Source organism: Exserohilum turcica, assembly GCF_000359705.1.
Source record: "Exserohilum turcica Et28A unplaced genomic scaffold SETTUscaffold_10, whole genome shotgun sequence".
Lineage (NCBI taxonomy): Eukaryota > Fungi > Ascomycota > Dothideomycetes > Pleosporales > Pleosporaceae > Exserohilum > Exserohilum turcicum.
In genome coordinates, this window is record NW_007359915.1 from 1,568,166 (window position 1) to 1,591,753 (window position 23,588).

Here is a 23,588-nt window from a genome sequence, read left to right on the forward strand (position 1 = left end):
CTCTGTGTGCGTATGTGTGGAGAGAGACGGGGTGGTGTTGGATGCATGGGAGCAAAGATACCGGGGATATGGTCACGGGAGGGAAGGGCGTTTTGCCGAGTGAGATTCCATGATCCCAGAACCCAGACTGCTACAGGCCTAGAAGGGAGGAGAAGCTGAGCGGCAGATGGTTGTTTGTCTGTCTGTCTGTCTGTCTGTCTGTCAGTTTGGCGGTTGTACCATGCAACGTGCTGCTACGAGGGCTGCGATGCCGACGACCAAGCCAGGCGAGTGGGTTGCGCGGTCGAGATGCTGACGGCAGATTGCAACGTCTCGTCGTCGTGTTTGGCACATGGCGCTGTCTTGATTTTTTTCTTGTTGGCGTAGTAAGTAATCCATGCTGTTCTGGGGTTGGTGGTAGCCGTCGACGGTTGTTGGACGGCGGAGAAAAAGGGCAGTTCGAGGCGACTACGCAGCGTCCAAGCGCGCACAAAGCGGCTACTATTCCCGCTGGATTTGCACCCACGCTCTCTCCCTCTCTCTCCCGCTCTCGCTCTCTCCCGCTCTCTCTCTCTCTCTCTCTCTCTCTCTCTCTCACGCACACACGCAGATTCGGAAAACACTCAGGCTGCTGGACCAGCTATTTGGCCGACATTCTCCCGTCTGACGCTGACGACGCGCCCGGAATGTTCCAGTGCTCACGCCCTTGGCTGACGAGGCGCCCATCGGATGCTCATCCAGCGGCCGTCTGGCGACGAGCCCCCGTCACCACCTGTCACTCGCGGGCTACAATTTGCTGACAGCAACCAACACTGCCACTGCTGTGCCCATCCCCCAGGTCGCAATGCTTGTCTGACCCGCTGCCGATCAGGGTCGTTCCTTATGAGCTTGGCTCTGCAGGTAGCCGCCATGCCAGGGAGCCATGCGCGTGTACTGTATAGGCGTTGGGTTGGCGTGTACGCACATGTGCATGGCCTCCAGCACGCCCATGGCCTACCAGGGGCGCCGTTTGGCTTTCCATGGCCCTCCCCAGCCCATCGTACGATTTTTGCGTCATATGCGCAGAGATACGAAGCTGCCAAACCCCCCTCTCTCCAGTCCTTCGGTCGGCATGCCTTCCTGACAGCCCACGCCCAGCGCTCGGCGAATCCAACGCCCTCGCGCGTACACACGCATACACGCCAAAGCCCAAATTACTGCCCGCACTTACGCACGTAACCGCTGCGCTTGCGCTCCGCGAGTGCGAGCCTGTTCGTTTTTTTTCGCGGTTGGCCCACGGCCCTTGGCTGCTTCGACCTGCTACCCCTCTGGCGCCTCGCAGACGGCCCGATCAAAGCCCTCCCCCAAGAGGCGCCACACCCAAACCGACTGATGGATCTGTGTGTGTCTGTGGGCGTGCCGGGGTGCACAGTGCGGGCGGAGATGTACCCGAAGAATCGCATGGGGAGCAACAAGCACGACCGGCGACGAGCATCAGAGCGGAGCGGGCGCAAATCGGACGGACGCACACACATGGGCATCGCTGTATTTCCTTTTCCCGCCATCCCCCCCACCCCCACCTCTGCCCATGTCAAACCACGCGAATGGTGTGCGTTTAGGGCGCCCGAGATGGAAGGCCTTTTGGGGAGCCAGCAAAAACGGCTTATCCAGGACACAACGACCAGTCGAAGCCGCGGCTACACGGCAATGGCTCGGAGGTTTCCATGATCGGCGGACCGGGTTTCCCATCCTAACGCATGCTTGGTCTCTTGGCACTATATGACGCTCATGTAGCCTCTATGTCGTCGTGGCCGGCCTGGGTCACGCTCAGGAGGGGTCGTGTCAGCCAGTCAGCGTGCCAACGTTGGTAATGGCAAAGCATACATGCCGCTCGGCTTTGCAGTGGCCCACGCGGGCCCGAAACTAAATCGGAGCCGACCCTGTACCTGCTTCGCGGACCTTTCTTCGCTCACTTCTTGCGCCCGTCGTCTCCTTGCTTGCTTGCTTCCAGAAGAGTGACAAAGAGAAGAGACCCTGGTGGCGTTTCGATGGCGCCCTCGTGCACGCCTCTGTGGAGACTACTGTGTATTGTGGCTCTTGATTTCATTCGCACGGCTTCTTTGCACGAGGCTCTGTGGCGCTGATCTCTCTCTAGGGCGCCATGTGCGCTCCCGTTCGTCTCTGTTATGTAAACGCCCCCATCCCTGGATGCCTTGGGGATAAGTCATCATCACGAACAATCGCCTTGCCCTTTTGCTGGCTTGCCAGCCGCATCTTGAGCCCAAACAAAAGCTTGACACACTATCCCCCTTGTCCGAACGAATCGCCGATTCTACTGCTTAGGGAGGCAAAGCTGAAGGGCAGACACAAGAGAGAGGGAGAGAAAAGAGAGATAGGCTGAACTTTACGCTGCTACACTACATTCGGACGGACTATAAAGTGCTGATTTTGAGTTTTTTGTCCGACGGGGAGCTTTGCGGCTGGAACCCGTTGGTGGAAGGGCGGCACATTGGGGAGGAAAGGGCAACGCAAACAATTTGGCGTCGTTTCGCGCTCGGTCGTGTTCTTTTCGCCGAGAGAAAAAACATGCTGGAAGGGGAGGGCGGGGGGGGGGTTGGGAAAAGCTGGCGCTCTAATTGATCAAGTCTGCCCGACTAGGTAAATTTGAGGGCACTTTCGGTTTGGGTACCAAGGCTGTCTTCGGCCTTGTGTCTATGTGTGAGACTATGTGCCGCGGTAACGATGCAGGCACATGCTCTCCTTCTCCATCTCCTTCTCTCTTTTTTTTTTCCAGGTGTAATGACGCCGCCCCTCGTCGTCCTCATGGACCGGCTCCGCCTCAAGACCGATAGCAGGACGCCGAGATCTGGCGAGGTGGAGCACGCCCACACTCGTCTGTGGGCGTGGGCGGATACTCCCCCCCCCCACGAGCGAGTCTTTATCCAAACGACAGCCTCGAATTTTTCCATCTCCACTCCTCGCCTCCCCTTCTTCAGGTGTCAAAATGGTTCGCTATGCGCGAGTCGCGTTTGCGCATACTGGACCAGTAGAGAGAAGCTTTCGGAGTCTAGAGCGGATTAGCTAGCGTAGCCGACCGACGAAACGACTCCCGAGGGGGGGCTTGGGTCTTCCATCGTTTCCAGAAACATACTAGGAAGAGAGACTACGGGGGCTCTTGTTTGATCAAAGGTGGTAGTGCAGGGCCCGTCAGCCGCTCGACATGCCCTCCCCAGTGCGTTCCCGAACCATCGCCCATAGTCTGATGCTTCTTACACCGATTCAAGCCTGCCTAGGTGCGCATCCGCCCCAGCTCCCAGCTTAGGCCTTGGTATACCGCGTGGAATTAATCCCTGCGGGCACATCCATGATCCGCAAGGCCATCGCAAAGTGGGGGGGGGTGTGGCCTCCTAGGCGCATTTGCCAGTACGTGTTTGGGGGCGCATGGACTGTTTGTGTGCTGCTGCTGGGGTTCGTTTCCCTAAAGATTGCCGATAAAGGGCTTCCTGGCTATATGGTTCCTAGAACGCTAGGTGGAGCGAATCAAGCGTTACAAATGCGAATGGGCTTGGGAAAGAATGACGATGCCGACTGGGTCCCTTGGTGGCGCGGTCCGCCTCGAGGAATGAGGATAAGAACCAGGGGTGCGCGCTCTCTCTCTCCCTCCATTATTTCTTGACCTGCCCATGGAATGTCTTTGATTGACCTGAGACTTGACGTCGCCTTGGCTTGCCCTCATCTCCTGTCGCCGTAACTTTTGGGCTGGGGCTATTCTTGTCTTGTACATATGTATGTGCACGAGAAGGATCCATAACCTTGTTTCACGTCTTTTTTTATCCATCTGTCCACGTCCTCCCCCTCCCCCCCCAGTCAGCCACTATATAAAAGGCGACAAGACTTGTACGCATTGAAAGAGACAGAGGGAGATTGAGGAAGAGGAAGAGAGAGACAGCCAGTCAGCCAACCAGCAACCAACCAACCAACCATCCATCCATCCATCCATCCAGTCAGCCAATCAACCCGCATCAAGGCCAAGGCCAAGCCATCCTTCTAAAATGGCTTCTACTACAACGACGCGCTCGCCATTCCTCGACGTCCTCCCTCCAGAGCTCCGTCTTCACATTTACTCGCACCTCCTTGTCGCGTCTTCGCCGCTCAAGGGCCCCGTTGCGCGTCAAGACACCAGCTACGATCTGCACACCGCCATCCTCCGAACCAATAAGCAAATCTACCACGAAGCGCGCTCCATCTTCTTCGGCCGAAACACCTTTTACATCACCTCGATCCCGCCGTCGCGGCCCAGCACTGGCTCGGACGAAGATGCCGAGGACCACGACGAAGAAGAGGGGTCGGGTGCTTTTGAGCCGCCCCTCCAGCTGCGCGACCTGCCGCTGGTCCGGCACCTGCAAGTCGATCTGCTCTACTACCCAAAAAGCATGCACACAATCCGCGATCGGAGATCGGGAATCTGGATCCCCGTGTGTGTTGGCGCTCAGCGCTACAGCACAAGCTTGTCGTTTCTGCTTTCGGCCGTCGAAACCCGCTTGCTCAGCTTGAAGTTGTGCGCGGATACTAGGCGCTATATTGATGAGTCCAGGGTGTGTGGCAGCAGTAGCAGCAGCAGCAGTAATAGTGGTGGTGGTGGTGGTAGTGGTGGTGGTGCTAGTAGTACTAGCAGCAGCAACGTTAATAATAATAGCACCACCAGCAGCAGCCACAATATGGCCAGCACCAGCACCAGCACCAGCAGCAACCCCAGTCCCAGCATGCACCACCACGACCACGCCAGTTCCAGTTGGAGTAAAGACCACACCGCCCGGCTCGAGGCCCAGCAAATGCTGACAGGCTTCTACATGGCCGACGCCAACCCGCTATTCCGCAAGGCGCTAGCCCGCCTGCACATTGCTGACATTGCTCTCCATTTCGACTTCCCGGAAAGTTACTTTGACTTCCTCATCCTCAGATCCGTCCTCTGTCAGCAGAATTTGGTCGAGCTAGCCGGCCAGGTCCTCGCTCTCAGGTCCCACATTCGTAGAAAGGCCGCGAGACAACACAACAACAACAATAACAATCACCATGACCATGACCATGACCATGCCGACGCTGAGGCTGATGGTGACTACGACGATGGCGATGGCGATGGCGACGACGACGATGATGATGATGGTCCTGCGTTGGCGAGCCAGGGCTCCGTGACTTTGATACCCGGGTTTTACTCCCTTTGATCTTTTTTCTCTTCCTTACGGAGCTTTTGATTGATTGATTGATTGATTGATTGATTGATTGATTGATTGATTGATTGATTGATTGATTGATTGATTGATTGATCATCTATATGTTTCCTGCCTTTCCTTAGCCCTTTTTATATATACATATAACTATGTATATATGTATGTATATATATATATTCTTATTATTATTATTATTGACTCGTGCCTGATACCAATCGTCATTTGCAGCCTTTTCCGACGTTGTCTTCTTTTTTTTCACGTCGCTTGTTACCCTTGCCTCTTTCTCAGCTTGTTACATTTCCTGGTTTGTCTTGTTCTTTTCTTTTCTTTTCTTTTTAATTCTTCTCTCTCTCTTTTCACAAGCAAACGCCAAAAAAGCAACGATAGGGGACCCCGAGAGGGAGGGATGGCGAGGGAGGCTTTTGGCGAATCACATCAAGGCGGGCATCAGCATGGCTGTTTTTTTTTCTTAGGGGAGGGTGGGGGGAGGGTGCCACAATCAGCGAGAGAGAGAGAGAGAGAGGAAGAGAGGGCAACAAATAGGCGTTGGACGGAACATTTTGATCGCCATTCTGGTGGATAGATAGCGCAACGCGCAACTCACACGCCTTATTCCACACATACACATACACATACACAAGCACAATTTTCCATGTCAATCTTGCACGCTGATCATGTACAACGAAGAGAAGCAGCAATGCCATTCTACCCGCCACCTACCCTAGACCATGCACACACACACACACACACCGAGTTCAGCTCGCCCAGTGAACAAGGGAGCCAAGGCGCCCCGTTTCTTGGCATAGGATCTTCCTCCGCATTTTGCCACCCCGGTGTGATCGTGCGATCAGCTTTATACACGCTAATCATATTAGCTGTCGAGTAGGCGCGTCATTCCACCACACGCGTGAACAGCTCCGCCGTGGCTCTTTGGTCGCCTCACCCCATGTACCCGACATGCATGAATCGACGTGCGCCCAGGTGCTATACAGGCACCATCCTTCCGGAGGCGCGTGTGTAGCTGTGCGCATGGCAATTTCATGTCATGTGCTTGCGCCGGTGCGTGACTAAGGCGTGGGCTGAAAGACCCCGTCGCGGTTCCACCGCCGTCCCGCGCCAATCACATGGCGGCGTCATGCGAGCTCGTCCTCATCGCTGGGCAGCTCAATGACTTCGTCGGCACCCACCAAGTCAATCACCTCGTCCTCGTCTCGAGGCCCCCTCCGCCGTGGCCCCCTCGTGCCCGCGGGCGCACTGTCGTTGTCGTCGTCGAAACCTAGCACGCCAGTTAGCACGCCGTCGAACAAAAACTTCGTAAACGCAAACGCATCGTTCGCGTTAGGGCTACTAGACGGCACCAAGGCTGCTGAGATGCCCAAGTATCAACCAGTGGCTCGGCATGGAGCACCGCCGTTAGTTCCGCGCTCGAGAAACTTACCTAATTCCAACTGCAGCTCATCGAGGTTGTCTTGTACTCCGACGATGCCTCTGTCGACAGCCTTAAGCGTGTTTGCGATTGTCCGGAACACTGCCTCGGCTACCACGGGCGGAAAAGCATTTCCGATCTTGACCTTGGCCTGTGTGTTTGATCGCACAAACTGATATGTATAGGGGAAGCTTTGGAGCAGAGACAGTTCTCGGGTCGTGAAGTTCCGGGTACCAGAAGGATGCGGGTCCGGCGTTCCTGACGTAGTAATACACGACTTCAGGGGTGAATCGGGACTGTAGGCGGGTTTTGGCACATGGAATGGTCGTAGCTTATGATATGGGTCATGGACACGTAGTCCAAAACGCTGCATCGGATAGAGTGCTTGCGCGATCGAGACCACGGGCTTCAGACCACTGCCACAAGGGCCATGGGTGGGGTTCGGAAATGGAGGCAAAGGCGTGCCGCGTCTAGACATGTTAGAATGCATCCACTCGAGTGTGCAAACAATGTAAGTACCTAGCGGCGATGACCACCAGCCGCTTGCGATTCTGCGCAAGGCCGAGTTCTGAAAAAACCCAGCGTTTGTAGCGCAAATCGTACCCCGCATGCCCAATCTCACACAGCAGCGTAAGAAAGGTTTTGTGGTGTTGCTTGTTCGTAACTATGCCTAACGTTTGCTCCAGCGTGGCTACACGAGGCTTAATTTTTCTCAAGATTGGCCCAACAGTGAAGGTAGCGTCATAGTTTGACTGATCGTTTGGTCCGTCAGTGGTGCTAACAACATTAGTATTAACTTCTCTAGACGGAAAGCAAGTGTACATACTGAGCAGGGCTGAAATAACAGCAGGGAGGAGACAAATGGAGGACATCCACCCTCCAGGCATTCTTGCTGATGTTCTCTGGTGGGAAATCATGCGCATCCATTGCCAATGAATAGGCGCCAGGATGGTTCAACCTGTATGCTTCAATGGCGTGGTCATCTTTATCTATGCCCCAACAGACGTTATAGCCAGCCTGTAAGGCGCCTTGCGATGCACCTCCAGCGCCGCAGAAAGCATCGCCAAATGTGAGACGATCTTTGACCATGGTATGTCGAGAGATTGGCCTCGGTGGCTCCTTGTCAAAAATTTCCACGTCAGGTTCAGCGCCTATAGGATATTTACCGGCAAAAGTGCTTTTGCTGATAATGACGCAATCGTCGGTGTCGTCAACTTCAACGGTGTTAGAGCCATTGCGTGATAGGCTGGTTTGTGAAGGGACATTGGAGTGCTGGAGCTTTTCTGCTTCATGGGCGTACAGATGACGGACAATGCCGCTGTATGACTTTGTGCTTCGACCTTGCATGTACTGTACATTGACCAGACGACAGGTTAACCTCCCACCATGGAAGATTTGGCGCTTTATCTGATCTTTCGTCATAGTTGCGGGAAATGCGTATCGGCCATCTGACTGGAAGTTGAGAAACGGATACGGCTTGTGGGTCAGCGTGCATTCGCGTAGACACATGGCTTCTTCAACGTCAACATCCTCTATGCCAGCAACAAAAGGTGGGCGTTTATCATCCTCGTTGACTTGCAGTACTATGGCAAGCTCATTCAAGTGCCCTGTAGGTATGTCAGTACAAGTCATTGGGTCTAGGCTGTCTACTTGCAGTCAAACAATCCACCAAAGTATTTCGTGCGGCGCATGCGATGGCCCCGAAGTCGGACATCATCTGTTGCCAAGTTTTGGATGATATGCATCACGCGGAGAAAATCTCCACTCTGCATGTCGTTGCGTTGCTGGGACGGACTGTGTAGTTCTACCGTGTCGCCTGGCTTGATCACCGCGCCATTATTCAACTTCCAGCTGCCGAGGGCGATATTGAGTAGCTGGATAGACGCATCTTGCGGATGATTTGTGGATTGGTCTATGCGAGACGATGAATCTGGTGATGGGCGAGACTTGACCGCAACAATCTCTGGCTCGGACCCTTCGGAGTCTGGGGTGGATGATATTAGTGCAATAACCCAAAGGTGTTGAGTGCCAACTTGCCAGAGTCTATGAGGTGAAAATCGCTTTCTAATTCGATGGCATCGTCATCATCGTCGATCACGATGTACTGGTGTGGTGCGGACATGATGTTTGTGTTGTGATAGTCGAACTGTTGCTTGCGGCTACTAGCATACCGCGGGTCATGAGGTGGATTGAAGTGAGATTGGTGATGTCAGAAAGGTATGGATGGGGGCAGAGTATTGGATAAAGCATCGGCAGTTATATTGTAGCGTAGGAGCCGAAACGCTAGAAGACTGATGGTGAAGGTGAGCTTGCCCATGGAGGCTGCTGGCCATATTAGATGGCGGGGTGATGGGAGGTGAGTAACGCCAACGCCACTTTGAACTGCGGTGAAGATGAAAAGAGTCGTTGAGCGAACAAGTCACGGGAAATGCCGCCTGTAGTGAGGTGTCAGCGGTGGTGTGGGTGAATGTAGGTGAGTGATGCGGGTATGTGGGTGAGCTGCCAGGAAGAGAAGGAGCGACGGGGAAGATGCAGTGTAAGAGGATGCAGAGAGTATGCCAATACAAAAGACGTCCCGGGTACTACACCGCGCCTTGTCTATCTATACAGGAATGCCGTGACGTCACTCATCGAATTGTCTTGTACACAAACTCCTTCTCCAGCCGCCCAACCTCGTGCTTGAACGTCTCGACTTCTTTCCAGCAATCCAGCGGCCGGCGGTCGTGGGTCCTCAGGCACGCGACCACAGCCTCCTTGGCCTTTGTGACGTCGGCGTCGGCCTGCTCCAGCTTCTTCCTCTGCTCCAGCTTGGCCTTGAGGTGCTCAATCTCCTTGGTGACGCTGTCCCTGCTCATGTCCTTTTGTCGTTGCTTTTCGGCGAGCGTCGCGCTGCTGGATGTGGCGTCCTGGATCTTCTCCACCAGCGAGGGCTGCTCGGGCTGCGGCGCCTCGTTGGAGAGATCCTCGCTGACCTTTGTAAAGTTGTGCATCTCCTGGTCGCGCAGCTTCTCGAGTTCGGAGGTTAGGCGCTGCTGGTACTGCAGTTCCTGCTGTCGTGACCGGGCCGAGTCTGTCTGCACCAAGTCAGTCGCCGGCGGCCAATTCGCCCAGAGCATGCCTACGTAGGTGTTTTTCTGCAGCGAGCCGACCAGCTCGTTGGAGAAGCTGACGGGATGTTCTCTGCGCGCAAAATCGTCAGTACTCGACGTCACTCGGGCGCGGCGCCGCTACAGCACAGGGGGGCCGCCATTGAGGCGGCAGACGGGCACGTACGGCGAGAAGACATGCTGCTTGACCTCGGACGAGGGTTTCGAGTTCTCGGCTCCCATGATGGCGATGGCGGGACGGCGGGATTCCTGGAGCAGCGATGCACTGGCGGGAAGAAGTCGGACCTCAGCCTTGGCCGGCCAAAGCACGCTAGCACCATCCCTGCAGCCCATCATTATTGGCCGCGCTCCCTAAACACCACCACCGCGATTGTCGCGACACTGGCCTCTGCACAAAGGGGCACGCCGACTCGAGGTCCACAAAGTAATGCAGCGCATAGCACCGCTTCGCCGCTTCATAAAATCTGCTTTCCCCCTTCAACCCCTTCTTTTTAACCTCGCCAATTCCGCCCATATCCCCATAGCCATCCGCCCCTCTCTCGCCCCCCCGCCATGCAGTCCTCGCTCAATAGCTGGCTGAAAAAGGCCAGCCTCGACAAACAGCTCCCGCAGTCTCAGCCGCCTCGCCCGTCTCAGCCGCCTCAAAATGGGCTTCCGTCCATGCCACCAAAGGCCAATCGACCCCCCCCTCCCCCAAAGTCGGCCTCTGCCCCCCCGCGCGCGCCCCCTACCACCACGCCCACGCCCGCCGCCATGGAGAACTGGAACGACATCCCGGATGACTTCCTGCAAGCTCCGTCGCGACCGAGAGCGAAGAAGAGCCCTCGTTCATCCCGAGCAGTCACACCTGTTTCGGGAATGCCTACTCCTATCCTCCCACCAGTCGAGTCGCTCGCCATACCCCAGCTCTTCGCCCTCCGTCCTCTGCCGCCGAATGTCCAGCTCGTACCGCTTACCGAAGAACTCCTACCTGCATTCAAGCGCCTCAACACCCTGACCTTGCCAATATCATACCCTGAGTCTTTTTACAACGAGACCATGACGGAGCCACATCATGGCATCACGCTGGTGGCCGTGTGGCGCCCGGCTCCTGTGAACGAGGCAGAAGCAGCATCGTCAGACCAACCGCACCTTGTCGGTGCTGTGCGATGCCGGCTCCTGCCCTCGTCGCAACTGTACATTTCCACTCTAGGAGTCCTCGCGCCATACCGTGCCCACGGCATTGCTATGCATCTTCTACAGGCGATTGTCAAGAAGGCCGTCGAGCTCCACAGCGTCCGATCTGTTACTGCGCACGTATGGGAAGCAAACGAAGAGGGTATGGAATGGTACAAGAAGCGGAACTTTGACATACTGGGAAAAGAAGAGGGATACTACAGGAAACTCAGACCACAAGGCGCGTTTCTCGTGCGGAAATGGATTGGTGTGGGAGACCTGTTGGGTAATGGTCTGACGCAAGACGATGTGTTGAGCAGCAAGTGAGCAGAATGTTCTGGTCTCGCTCTCCCGTTCATCCTACCGACATGCTTGTCCACACCCGCTTGCATCGATTGTCTGGAGTTTACCCACGTGGACTGCACCCGGTAATTCGGATCTTATCATCCTGCATCCGTCTTCTCGCCTCTCTATTCAGCCGGGTTGGAGTATGGTACGCCCAGAGCCATGTCTCCTCACCGCTGCTCGGTTTTCTCGCATCCTTTTCCGACTATCAGCGCCATTGCATGTGCCGGATAATCTGTTCCTACGCCATGTGGCAAGGCACATTTTCACAATCATCGCGAGTGCTATGTGTGTCTGACAAACCGACAAGGATTGGCTGAATGTCAATTTGCGGCTAAACCACCCCCGTCCAACTGTTTTAACAAGTGATAAGAATAGAATCAAGATCAGTCGAGAAGGATCTAGGAATCTTACCGAGCCTTAATGATAGCTGAAAAGATTTAGACGGCCGTTGGCTCAACCATTTACAGGGTAGGTAACGCTTTCACTGATGTCAAAATAGACTGTATCACGACAGCTGCACCGTCTCAAGATGTAAACTACTGTGATCTTCTCAACATCTAAACTGAATACAAAAGATACTCTCTCCAAACGTTCCATAGTCTATGAATAGACAATGTCTCTCCATGCACGCCGGATACTCAACACCATGGACTGCATATCCATTGCGTAGCCACAATATTGACAAATGCACAGGCAAATTAAACCAAGTTGGTATTGTATTGCCAGGTCCATCTGCTGCTCGTAATGGGCCCGCGGGCATGTACAGCTGGTAGCCAAGCCGCGTACTCAATCCTCCCGTTCAGGTCTCGAACCCATACGACTCAGCACTGTGAGTTACAGCTATAAGATGCTGCCAGCGTTCCATCAAGTTGAGCTTTGGTCAAGAAACAAACTTCTATCTCAGTCTCAGTACCGAAATCTACTTCGATTCATAATGAAGCTCACTACACTTGCCGTCGTCTTTGGGAGTCTTTCAGCCCTCTGTGCAGCAGTATGTTCACTAACTATGACTCTGTCTACTCGTCTGACTCAACAATAGGTACCAGCCGACAACCAAGCGCAGCTCGAGCCGCGCCAGACATGGATCATATCATGTATTGGCGGACGCTGCAGCGACAACATCAGCCGTCCAACATCTGAGCCGCCCAAGCCAACTTCCAGCAAAGTCACGACAACGAGCAAGAAACCAGAGACGACGACAAGCCGGAAACCATCGCCCAATCCCACGCCCACGCCTTCAAAGGTCAGCATATCCTATATCTTTCTCATCACAGCAGCTAATCCCTTTCCCCAACCGCTGAGCGCCTCGCTAACAACCCCACCCCAGACCACCATCAAAACCACCACCAAGTCCACGGAAAACCCCACAAAGACGACAACAGAGGAGGTAGGCCCAAGCAGCACCCGATGTCCCGTGCCTCTCTACTACAAGTGCGGAGGCTGGCACGACGGCAAGCCGTGGACCGGCTGCACGCAGTGCGTCAAGGGCGCCAAGTGCGTGGTGCAAAACGGTACGTTAGAGAGCGAGCGCCGCGAATCAAAAATGACCGACACGCTAAATACTAACGGTGATTAGAATGGTACTACCAGTGCGTTGCAGATGACAGTGTTGCGTAAGCAGGAGTAGTGCGTCGGATTGCCGCATTATCCCATGCGGCTGCGGATGCACCGAGGACAAGTGCCGCTTGTATACCTGTAGTTTTTTGTAGCTGGATCGGATACTGATGTGTTTGGTGGTGGCAATACAAAGTACATCTACACTTCTTTCCATTACTTGAAGTTCTCTTTCGCCCTCCAGATAGCGCGGCACACATGTGCGTTCCAGCACGTCGCATGAGTAAGGCTGATTTGATGACCAAGCCTTAGTATGCACACCCATGATGCCAGGTATGACAGCGCGTGCAAAGCCCGACAGTGGTGGGGTAATCCATGCACGCACACATGTCCCTGGCGCGCGCGCCCCACCACCATCCATAAACAGACGTCATCCGTCGTCAACGGGTGCTTTCAAACAACCATTGCATAATATCTTTTCTCTCCTCTCCCGAATGTCCCTTCTCTCGTATTAAAGTGCGCGCGCTGGTTTCCCACTTTGCAATTGAACACGTTTTGCAATACCCCCTCCGTTCTCTCTCTCTCTCTCTCTCTCTCTCCTGTAACCAAGAGACAACACACAACAACACAATTTCCAAGTCTCCAGCATGCCCGACCCCCGCGTTTTTATAATCCGCCACGGCGAAACAGAATGGTCGCTCAACGGGCGGCACACAGGCATCTCGGATATCCCGCTGACGGCCAATGGCGAGAAGCGCGTGCGCGCAACGGGCAAAGCGCTTGTAGGCGACGACCGGTTAATCGTGCCTAGTAACCTCGCACACATGTGTGTTCTCTTTCTCTCTTTCTTTCTTTCTCTCTCTCTCTCTCTCTCCTTTTGGACTTGAATTCTCCAGACAAAAAAAGACAAAATCTAACACGAGCTCCTCCCACCACACAGCTACGTCTCCCCGCGCACCCGCGCCCAACGCACGCTCGAACTGCTCAATCTGGGCTGCAAAGAACGCTACCCGTGGTCCTCATCCAGCTCGCCCGCAGAATGCGCCCCAGACATCCGTACACACTGTAAAATCCAAGTCACAGACGCAGTCCGCGAGTGGGACTACGGCGACTACGAGGGCCGCGTGTCCCGCGAAATCAGAGAAGACAGGCAGAAGCGCGGGCTCGGCGCTGACTGGGACATCTGGCGCGACGGGTGTGAAGGCGGCGAGAGCCCCGAGGATGTAACGAGGAGGCTAGATCAGTTTATACTCGAGTTGCGCGAAAAGTGGCATAAAGGCCGGTTTGGGAAAGACGGGAAACCAAACGATGTGCTGATTGTGGCGCATGGCCATATTCTGCGTGCGCTGGCGGGCCGCTGGGTAGGCAAGAAGTTGGAGGATAATCCCAGTTTGATTCTCGAGGCTGGCGGTGTGGGCATGCTGAGCTATGAGCATCATAGTATTGATGAGCCGGCCATTTTGCTCGGTGGTGCCTTCGTCGTCGATGTCGTGGAGAAGGAGCAGGAGGAGAGGGAGGCTGCGGCTAAGGCCTAGGTAGGAAATGTCATGACTGGAATGGATCAAGTACGCCTTTTGAAAGGAATTTTTTTTTGGTTTCATTGCATTATCGTATGCACATTACTCCACGCACTGCTCTATCCACATGCTTCACTCCCCACACTCATCCCTATCCTCACACAGCGCCATGTCCTAGACCCACACACACACACAGCAGCTCCTCAGACACCCGTAGCAGTACTCGCACAAGGCCGAACACGCTGATAATCCACACTCTTGAGCCTCGCCTCTCTCTCCAGCATCTCCTTATTCTTAATCGCGTACAGAACAAACTGACGAATCGCAAACGCATCCACGAGGCAATCGCGGCCGTACTTGGGATCGCGACTGAGCTTCTTATCCGTGTAGTCGCAGCACAAGCTATCGAGGCTCAGCTGTGGCTTGCTCAGGGGACCGTTGGCCGCTTTCTCCACGACCTTTGCAATGTCGACTGCGCGGCCGTGCACCATGCGCAGGGCATCGAGGTCGGAGCGCAGATTGTGTCCGACGAGGATGGTCTCGGTGTCGATGTATTTGTGCAGTGCGGCGCGGGCGGCAGACCAGCCTTTGAAGATTTTGTACCCGGCTTGTCGCGCGGCTTCCATGTCGCGCCAGCTGGAGAGCCCTGTGGCTGCGGAGTTCCATGCAGAGACCTGGGCGTGGGGATCGGTGCAGACGAAATGGTTCATGAGTATGGCGCTGGTGGTGAGGTCGATAGCGGCCAGCTTGACTACTTCGTGACGGTCGTTTGCAAGGCCGACTTTGCTGCATGCCAGGACAACGACACTGAGGCCTGGTTTCTCTGCATCACGCGCAGGGGAAGGCTTGAAGTCGGCGAGATCGTAATAGGCGTTGTACTCGTCGGCAAAGGCCTTGGGTGCGGGCAGGTACTCGCTTTGAAGCACTCTTGGTAAGTGGCACATTTTGTCAAGCTTATCAACAACTTCGGCATGTTTCTCGACACCGATCCTAGTCCAGTCAAGGCCGCCGATGCTGATTTTTCCATCATAGTGTATGAAGATGTCGGACTGGATGAGCAGGCGCAGGGCTCGGGCTTGTATTTGCTTGGCCTGCTCGATATCAGTAGCACTGCCAATGTTTGTGCTCGTGGGCGTGACACTTGGTTGAGATGGGGGCACATGACGAGGAGCTATTGTCCGAGGTGGTCCGACGGGTACACTGGGTGGTCGACTGGCGATATGCTGAGGTGGAGGGGGTTGAGTGGAAGTATTGTTACTCTTGCCCCCACGATCTGGCCCACGTCCATTTGTATTCAATCTCCGGCCGTCAGTACCATGAACGGAAGCCCTGTGCTGGGCAAGGCTTGCCGCAGACCCGAAGCTCTTTCCACAGCTGCTACTACAGGTATAGATACCGGTATCGCGGGCTGGCGCAGAGGAGGCGGGTGGAGTTTGCTGCTGCTGCGACTGTACAGGCTTCTTTTTCTTCGATGTGGCCTTGTGCTGGGCAAGGCTTGTCGCAGATCCAAAGCTCCTCGCACAGCAGCTATCACATGTATAAACACGGGTGACGGAGGCTGGCGAAGGTTTTTGCTGTTGCGATCGTACAGGTTTCTTCTGCGTTGGCATGGCCTTGGTAGTGTCTGCTTTTGTCTTGGATCCAGACTTTGCGTAACTCGTATTCGATGCGAAGTGCAGTTCTTGCGCTGGTGCTGTTGCCTGATGCCCATTGCGGGAATTGTTTTGGATAGCTCCAAGCTGAGAGCGAGGGACGATTGGCTCGCATCCCAAAAAGTGGTTGTTATAATGGCTTTGGGATACGAATTTCTTCTTGCAGTCCTTGCATTGAAGTCCGCCGTTGCTGGTGTTGGTCGACGCGTCCGACTCCTGCGCGGGATCCTCGTAACTGCGTATGGCCTGGCCATTTTTGGGCTTGCCTAGATCAACGTAGCCTTGTGGAGCAGTCTGTGCCTGCTTCTTGGGTGTTTTGTTCCTCCAGTCGGCGCACTCACTGGCTAAATCGCTTCGGTGGTCGTTGTAGCGCTTGCGGGTGCTGAAGCTCTTCTTGCAGCGATCGCAGACGACGGCTGTGTCTTTCTTCTCTGTGAGAGCTCTCGTACACCCGAATGGCGGCCTGTTGTGTTCGTCGAGGCCCTTTTGTGAGACGAAGTGCTCGTCGCAGTTCTCACAGGAAAAGTTCAGCGTACCGTGGCCAGCCTGGAATCGGTGGAGTTCAAGAGCGTGAGAGTCATCAAAATCCCACTTGCACACGTCGCATACGAGGCTGGTGGCAACAGGGTTGTGGATGTGGGATTCAGTATGGCGGCTCAGCTCAGCCTTTGTGGAGAAGGCGTCTTCACAGATGGCGCATTGAAATGGCCTTTGATGTCCATGTTTCCGCGACATTGCTGGTAAGAGGTGAAGAATATTTGGGCGAGAAGAGAAGTGGACTGGAGTGGATGAGGTGTCGAACACTGGCAGGCAGGAGCGACAAGAAGCACGGACGATCCGTGGTTGCAGAGGTAGATGCACGTGGGTGCTCGAAGCTTCACTCCATGTTGCGAAAGGAAGCCAGAAGTTTCAGTGGCGGTGTGATTTGTGAAGATCAAAGTGAAGATGAAAGGATTTCGCAGTTGGCGACAGTAGGGACTCATTGTGGCCAGGAGATCATCACTCACTCACATTACCTTTTTCGTATAGTCTGCGAGACATGTCAAACGATTCTCATCTTGCGAGTGACTGTGAGGTACGTTGGAAAGAAAATATGTGGAGTTGGTGTGGGCGCCTTCGCGGCAAAGATCATACTGAGCCTGTGATGAGCTGCGACACAAATGTAGTCTGTTCACAACACACCACTTTCTGCTCCATCCAGTTGTCCTGATATCGCTTCGTGAGGTGAAAGCTGAGAAAGATACCATAGAAGCCTGGCACTTCGCAACATAGCGCAGACCCGAGGAGACATCTCGCCACTGCATCCGTCCTCCATGTTGGAAAAGGGTATGCTGTAGTATCAGTAGCTTTCCGAAAGGTTCCACTCTTACATCTGTATCTGCCTGACCGAACGCGCCATCTCACGTCGTTTCCCCCATCCTTACATGCATATCATTTGCATGAGGGGCCACGAGTCCCACATGTGGAGTCGCATCTTACTTGCAACGCAAAACTTTTACGTAGCAAAGCTTCGATAAGCATCTCCTCGGGAAGGGGGTGTGGGTGGGTAGTTAGGCTTTCAAATCTCCTTATATAACCATGGGGCCAGAATAAACGTCAGCCACGGTGAAACAGCGCGTGTATGAAACCATGCAACTATGTAGAAAAAAAAAGTTAAATCACACACATTTGTTGGGACGGGCGCATTCAGGTACAAGGTTTACCCCCGGGTATGCGCGGATGCCTGAGCGGGAGCGGCCGTAAGAGGGTTAAGTAGATGTTATTGGGCCGCATCGTGTTGTGGGAAAAGACGTTTGATAATGAATTGCAGAGAGAGTTTGATCCGCTGTAGATCATCATCTTGCAGCCTTGTTTCATCATGTTTTACGTTTGGGAGGGAATGTGGTTGGGGAGCTCAGCGCGCGCAACTCTGGCTTTTTGTTTGTATTGTATATTGTACTTACGCGAGCATGGACCACGCCCATCCCACTAACGTATGTACATGCTCGTGATGATGGCTCGCTACACATTCCGCCTGCCATTGAGTGTTGACTGATACTTTGCATAGCCACGGAATTTCCCTTTTCATCACTGTCTAGTTCAAACTATCATGCAGTTTACCGTTGGTTGGTCCTGTGGCCTGAGCCCTGCATCACTCGGGCTTACATACATGTACAGTACAGCTGCTTTCTCGCGTGTACTAATATTTCACGGAGTTATAGCCCCATGAGAGAAAAAAAAGGGGGCTACGCATGGACATCAGATAATACATGGACACGGCTAGATAGGGAAGAGAGTCGGTCACTTGCCAAGCCGTCAGTTCTACGTACTTGGTCGCAGACTCCCACCCGCCGCCGTGGGCACGTGGCCGAGGTAACCACTATGCCCAACAGCCGCTGTAAGTAGCTTGACATTGGCCCCACAAAACACCACACGCCCGTTGCGATGGACGGTGACAGGAAAGCGTATTTCTCCCCATAGCCCCGACCCCCCCGAGGGGCTCCAAGCATGTTCGTGGAAGCCACGGGTTTTAAAGCCTTGAGAGGATTGTGGCGTAGCTCCGTTGCCAGTTGGGGTCCGCCTTACCTGCCCGCAAACTGATGGCCCAAAGGCGCTGTGGGGCTGCCTGCGGGGTATCTAGCGTGCTTCGTTGTCCGCAAATCCGGGGTTGCGAAGTACCATATGATACTTATGATTCGGCTTCATGGGGTTGGAACCATCTCTCTAAGCGAGAAGAACGCAAAGCATGGCGTCCACGAGGAAGCTTTGGTATGATTTTCTCTCTGGCTTTGCTTTCGCTCAAGGTACCTGCTGCCGTTAACATGTGCATTGCGAATGTGACACAGCGTTTGCTTAATGCAGGCTGCATCTGCATAGACTCAACATATCCTCTTGCTGGGACCATGCTGTGGTCCTAGTATAGCGTCCTCTTACTTGAGACGACACCCTCGAGACACCTGCTACCTATCCTCCGTTTCAAGCCACCGTGCTGATAGGGCCGTTTCCCCAACTTCGGCTTGCGGAAGTCCATGCAATGCCGATCGCTCTCTGTGGGGCTGGAGCTGCAATGACAATGAGAGTAGTGCGGGGGTACGCTGTACAGTATCCACATACTCTACACCTTGCATTGCCCCAGACGAGGCCTTGTCGGTGCTGATTGGGCAATGACGCTGGTTTCAAAGAGGGACTGGGGGAGGCGAGATTGTTCTTAACTGGCCTTTTGCCGCCAGATTGTGCACCCTTTTGAACAAGACTTCCGATGGTAGATTTCCTACCATCAAATCGCCCATTTTCCTCTGTGCTTTGTTATCAGTTTTTCTTATACCCGTAGTACGGACATAGCGGTACCAACCATGGGGTTCTTAGGTATTCTCGAGGACAAGCACCTCGCCCATGTTCCTGCAACCGTTATCCTCAGTGAGGAGCAGAATCCTCTCGGTGATATTCCTGAGGGGTCCGCCGCCGCTGCGACGCTGAAGCGCGGCACCGGTAGAGATTCAGAGATTATCCTTATTCCGCAACCGTAAGTCGTGTGTCCAGACCTCCAGGTACTCGACCTACAGCAAGACTGACGCAATATAGATCGGATGATCCGAATGATCCGCTCAACTGGTCCTACACTCAGAAGCTGGTCGTCATGATTATCGTGGCCTACGGCTCCGTCCTCTATGCTGCTGTTCTCTCCCCTCTCTTGTCGCCAGCCCTGGTGGTCATCGCGAAAGATTTCAACAAACCTGTCAAAGACATTACAGTCATCTCAGGATATATGCTACTCGTAACTGGCAGTATTGGTCCTGTAGTCAGTGCCCTGTCGCGCAAGTATGGAAAGCGCCCTCAGCTGCTTGTTGCATCCCTCTTCGGCCTACTCGGCACCGTCATTGCCAGTGCCGCAAATAGCTACGAAGGTCTAAAGGCCGGTCGCATCATCCAAGGTGGCTCAGTGTAAGTCTGGCGTGGCTCTGCTCGATACTCTATGCTGATGGTCATCAGGACGGCTTTCGAATCGCTCGTAGTCTCCATGATTGGTGATCTGTTCTGTGTGCACCAGCGTGGCGTCTTCATGACACTTATCCAGTTCATCCTAGGAGCTGCCTCCAACTTCTCGGCTATTATTGTCGGACCCATCGCAACGAACCTCGGATGGCGCTACCTGTTCCATATGCTGATTCCCTTTGTCGCACTCGAAGTCATCCTGCTCTTCTTCTTCGTTCCAGAAACCAATTACAACCGCGACCATCGCTACGACATTGACGAGCTTTCCACCGACAACCTCGCAGAACTTGCCGAGGCGGAGCAGAAGAATCGTATGACTGCTGAAAGACTCGAGAAGGAGGGAAGTGATGATATGGTCAAGCTCGAGACACATGCAAGTGCAGTGTCGGCGGTGCCTAAGAGAAAGACATTTGTGCAACAGATGGCCATCTTCACAGGAACCTACTCCAACGACAACCTCTTGCAGCTCTGCATTGCGCCCTTTGCCGTTTGCACCAATCTCGCCGTTCTATGGATGGTCATTATCACCGGCGGACTGACCGCCTTCTTCGTTGCGCAGTCGTATGTCATGGCTCAGATCTTCCAGGCGCCTCCGTACCTGCTCAGCCCAGCCGGAGTCGGCTATCTCTCTGTCGGACCGTTTCTTGGTGGTCTCATCGGCTCCATCCTCCTCGGTGCCACGCTCGATCCTCTCATCAAATGGTGTGCAAAGAAGAACAATGGCGTCTACGAGCCAGAGTATCGACTCCTCGGTATGATTCCGTCCGTCACTACTGTCATTGGCCTATGTTTCTTTGGCCACTTTGCCCAAAAAGGCTCTTCATTCTACCTTACCGCCTTCTTCCACGGCATGGACCTCTTCGGAATCGTCATCGCCGCCATCTCCTCCTCTTCCTACGTCCTCGACTCTTTCCGCGACATCAGCTCCGAAGTCTTCATCATCAACATGGTCTTCAAGAACTTTCTCTTCTACGGCTTCTCCTACTTTGTCAACGATTGGGCCGCGAGCGACGGGCCGGCCCAGGTATTTTACGTCTTCGGAGGAGTCGCCGGTGGCATGATTATCACAGCCCCTATCTTCTTCTTCTGGGGAAAGCAGTATAGGAGCTTTTGGCATAGGCACAACTTGATTGAGAAGTGGGGTATCTCGACTCATGCCGAGATTTAATGCGTCATGACTTTTCGAGCAGATAGTGCTAATTCTAAATTGCTGTGAAGCTTTTGGTTAAACGAAGCGCATTTTTCTGTTCAGCGTTGCTAGTGATGGTTCGCCTGATGTGTATTTTGTGCATTGGCCAAGGTCAGAGTTGGTACACAGCAGAATGCTCCACTGGAGGCTTGCGGGTAGATGGAATCAAGGCACTCCGTATGCGAGAACAGGAATAGTAAAATCATTCGTAGACCGCAATAACTCGGTGCATAGAACCTGGGTCGTCCTTAGAAACTGTGAGGTATCCAAGAATAGCTTGTGCAACCGTCTTCCCGCTAACGCGACACAATAGTGCCCGACAGCGTGTTACGATCCAGAAAAAACTTGACATGTTAGCAGCAACGCATCAAGTTAGATACGGCCCGAGGGGTTGGATATATATGAGCTTGCACATGCGAGGTGGTTGCACTGCATTCGCTCACTCCAACGCACAAGCTGATTGGACGGATGTTTGCAAACATTCCTGCATGTAAGATGGACTGGACTGCCGCGCCCAAGCGACGTTGCGCATCAAGCATGCACCCGGCCCAAGTCGCAAGTCCTACTGAAGTAGGTGTACGAAGATTGCTGTTCAGCCGGTAAGACGACTGGAGCTCAAACTGTGTAAGCAAGGTAATCATAGAATGAACAGGACGCCTGACAAAGTATCAGCATGAACTATCAGTGCTGTTACATCCGTTATCGCCGATTGCCGGAGCCGTGGCCATTTTGAGATGATGAGCGTTTGCTGTTATGCTGATGGGCGCTTCGCGAAGTCGTCACGGTACTGAACTGAGGGTATGCGCGCTCGGCTCGCCCAAACCCCACGTCGTCTACTGCACCGCAATTTCGAGCGGCCGCAATCAATATGGCCACCCTTCTCGAAAGGGATCGAAGCGCCATCAGGCCCATCCAGACGCCCGCAACCCCATCCAAGCGCTCAAGAGGTGCATCGCCCGCAGGCTGGGGTAGGCTGCATTGTGGCAACTTAGCACGTTGGAATAAAGTTGCAGCCAACTACCCACACTACACGATTGCGAGCGCGTAATGAGTCTAGACGTGAGTTGTGCCTGAAAATCCGGCACGTTGGGTTGACACTGGTTCCCCTAATCGACTCGCCTTGGGCGGGCTGAGGCGGTAGGGCTGGCGGTTAGGCATCTTCCATGTGCGTTGACGTACGGTTCGGCCTCAAAGGGGTCCAGTGCGCGCCTAGCGATTGTGCATCGAGGGGCTCCATGTTTGGCTGTTTGTGTACACCGGATGGAGCTGCAAATGGTCGGATCGGGGGCCGCTGACGTGATGCCGGGCTTGTGGTTGTGGTGGTGGTGGTGGTGGCGAGTTGGAGCAGCTGGACGTCGAGGCGATGACTGTCTCACCAGCTTTCTCATCCTCTCGGGCGAGTGTCTGGAATCGATAGCAGACTGTGATGACTTTGTGCTCGTTTGACGAATCCGGGCTCACAGCGACCGATTTGGCCAAGGCGAGGGATCCATACGTGCCCGTATCTGCGCTGGAACGGGTTAGGGGCAGCCCACCACGACGGAGCCAGGGCCGCTCGATGGAGCGCTTTTCCATGGATTTGAATTTGTTTTTTCTCAAAACTGCCGAGCTTCGCGACAGGGCTCAACGCTCGAGCTGCGGTGGAGTGGACGGTGTGCCATGTCGGGTGGAGGAGAGCAGCCAACCACGAGGGCATCGTGGGACATCCCGCGGGTCACGGAAAGCTTGACCTGGCGCTAGGCCGCATCGGGATGGCCGGCGCTTAGAGCCCCGATGGACATCCAGTGAAAGCCTCACAACACCAGCCCACCCCGCTCCACCCTCTCTCGCTTTTCCTTTTCCCGTGCATGGCTGCAAGTAGCCCACGCAAGGCCTTCAGGGCCGCACCCATCCAATTCGCCCGCCCGCCGGTCATGCGAACCAAAGACGAGCCCCCATCTCGACATCGACTAAGCCATGGACCGGACCTGGCCTACCGAGTGGCGGGAGAACCCTGGCATCTGTGATACCACTGCGGCCTCTGTACGGGTGCCTCGACGACTACGCTAGGGCCCGACGCCATCAAATGTCTCACACGAGGTCGAAGTGGAAGAATGCTCTCGGTACCCAGACACGCCAGTGCCAGTGGGCGCTGTGCAACTACTCAAGCCCGCCTCGACAGGAAGGCGGCCATGCCAGAAGCCACCCGCGACCAGCGACCAGCGACCAGCGACGACGGAAGGAAGCGAATGCCCTCGATACCTGGTGCAACCGAGAGCGCCTCAAAGTGATAACTAAAGTCGGCCCGCTTCCTTGCCGGCCCACTGCTCGCCACTCACAGCGCACGCTCTGCATGGAGCGCATTACGGCGATAGCTGCAAAGCCCTCCGGTACACCTAGTCTGATGTGTTTTGCTGCACGCCGCGAGTGTGACGGCGCGCTTTAGGCTCGATATTCCTCTTTCGAGACCCCTGGCCTGTCTTCACTATCACACCTTGGCCCG

General features: G+C 54.5%; 9 protein-coding genes across 9 annotated transcripts; 5 read left to right on the plus strand and 4 right to left on the minus strand.

Annotated features, from left to right (window-relative positions):
- Positions 1-4,028: 4,028 nt before the first annotated feature.
- Positions 4,029-5,000, plus strand: SETTUDRAFT_54982 (uncharacterized protein; the record flags this gene model as incomplete). The annotated part of the gene is made up of 2 exons (XM_008023170.1): positions 4,029-4,587; positions 4,762-5,000. Coding segments are annotated over 2 exons (798 nt in total), but the record flags the coding sequence as incomplete, so codon positions are not given.
- Positions 5,001-6,319: 1,319 nt separating this feature from the next.
- Positions 6,320-8,793, minus strand: SETTUDRAFT_25145 (uncharacterized protein; the record flags this gene model as incomplete). The annotated part of the gene is made up of 6 exons (XM_008023047.1): positions 6,320-6,462; positions 6,625-7,082; positions 7,132-7,389; positions 7,439-8,219; positions 8,282-8,596; positions 8,784-8,793. 6 exons carry the CDS (start codon positions 8,791-8,793, stop codon positions 6,320-6,322), a joined length of 1,965 nt encoding a protein of 654 aa, XP_008021238.1.
- A 361-nt stretch (positions 8,794-9,154) lies between these two features.
- Positions 9,155-9,968, minus strand: SETTUDRAFT_166899 (uncharacterized protein). Its single transcript, XM_008023522.1, has 3 exons — positions 9,886-9,968; positions 9,735-9,792; positions 9,155-9,686 (listed from the first exon to the last, which is right to left on the minus strand). The coding sequence occupies exons 1-3, from the start codon at positions 9,939-9,941 to the stop codon at positions 9,240-9,242; spliced, it is 561 nt and encodes a 186-aa protein (XP_008021713.1). The 5' UTR covers positions 9,942-9,968; the 3' UTR covers positions 9,155-9,239.
- Positions 9,969-10,271: 303 nt separating this feature from the next.
- SETTUDRAFT_145262 (uncharacterized protein) lies at positions 10,272-11,631 on the plus strand (the record flags this gene model as incomplete). Its single annotated transcript, XM_008023523.1, has 1 exon — positions 10,272-11,631. The coding sequence occupies one exon, from the start codon at positions 10,272-10,274 to the stop codon at positions 11,199-11,201; it is 930 nt and encodes a 309-aa protein (XP_008021714.1). The 3' UTR covers positions 11,202-11,631.
- Positions 11,632-12,156: 525 nt separating this feature from the next.
- SETTUDRAFT_25148 (carbohydrate-binding module family 1 protein) lies at positions 12,157-12,839 on the plus strand (the record flags this gene model as incomplete). Its single annotated transcript, XM_008023048.1, has 4 exons — positions 12,157-12,213; positions 12,262-12,465; positions 12,550-12,733; positions 12,799-12,839. The coding sequence occupies 4 exons, from the start codon at positions 12,157-12,159 to the stop codon at positions 12,837-12,839; spliced, it is 486 nt and encodes a 161-aa protein (XP_008021239.1).
- Positions 12,840-13,423: 584 nt separating this feature from the next.
- On the plus strand, positions 13,424-14,348 carry SETTUDRAFT_125506 (uncharacterized protein; the record flags this gene model as incomplete). The annotated part of the gene is made up of 2 exons (XM_008023524.1): positions 13,424-13,602; positions 13,717-14,348. The coding sequence occupies 2 exons, from the start codon at positions 13,424-13,426 to the stop codon at positions 14,309-14,311; spliced, it is 774 nt and encodes a 257-aa protein (XP_008021715.1). The 3' UTR covers positions 14,312-14,348.
- A 148-nt stretch (positions 14,349-14,496) lies between these two features.
- Positions 14,497-16,680, minus strand: SETTUDRAFT_100990 (uncharacterized protein; the record flags this gene model as incomplete). The annotated part of the gene is made up of 2 exons (XM_008023525.1): positions 14,497-15,741; positions 15,838-16,680. 2 exons carry the CDS (start codon positions 16,678-16,680, stop codon positions 14,497-14,499), a joined length of 2,088 nt encoding a protein of 695 aa, XP_008021716.1.
- A 2,597-nt stretch (positions 16,681-19,277) lies between these two features.
- On the plus strand, positions 19,278-21,085 carry SETTUDRAFT_101799 (uncharacterized protein; the record flags this gene model as incomplete). Its single annotated transcript, XM_008023526.1, has 3 exons — positions 19,278-19,447; positions 19,507-19,866; positions 19,915-21,085. The coding sequence occupies 3 exons, from the start codon at positions 19,278-19,280 to the stop codon at positions 21,083-21,085; spliced, it is 1,701 nt and encodes a 566-aa protein (XP_008021717.1).
- A 1,230-nt stretch (positions 21,086-22,315) lies between these two features.
- SETTUDRAFT_25152 (uncharacterized protein) lies at positions 22,316-22,681 on the minus strand (the record flags this gene model as incomplete). The annotated part of the gene is made up of 1 exon (XM_008023049.1): positions 22,316-22,681. The coding sequence occupies one exon, from the start codon at positions 22,679-22,681 to the stop codon at positions 22,316-22,318; it is 366 nt and encodes a 121-aa protein (XP_008021240.1).
- Positions 22,682-23,588: the final 907 nt, after the last annotated feature.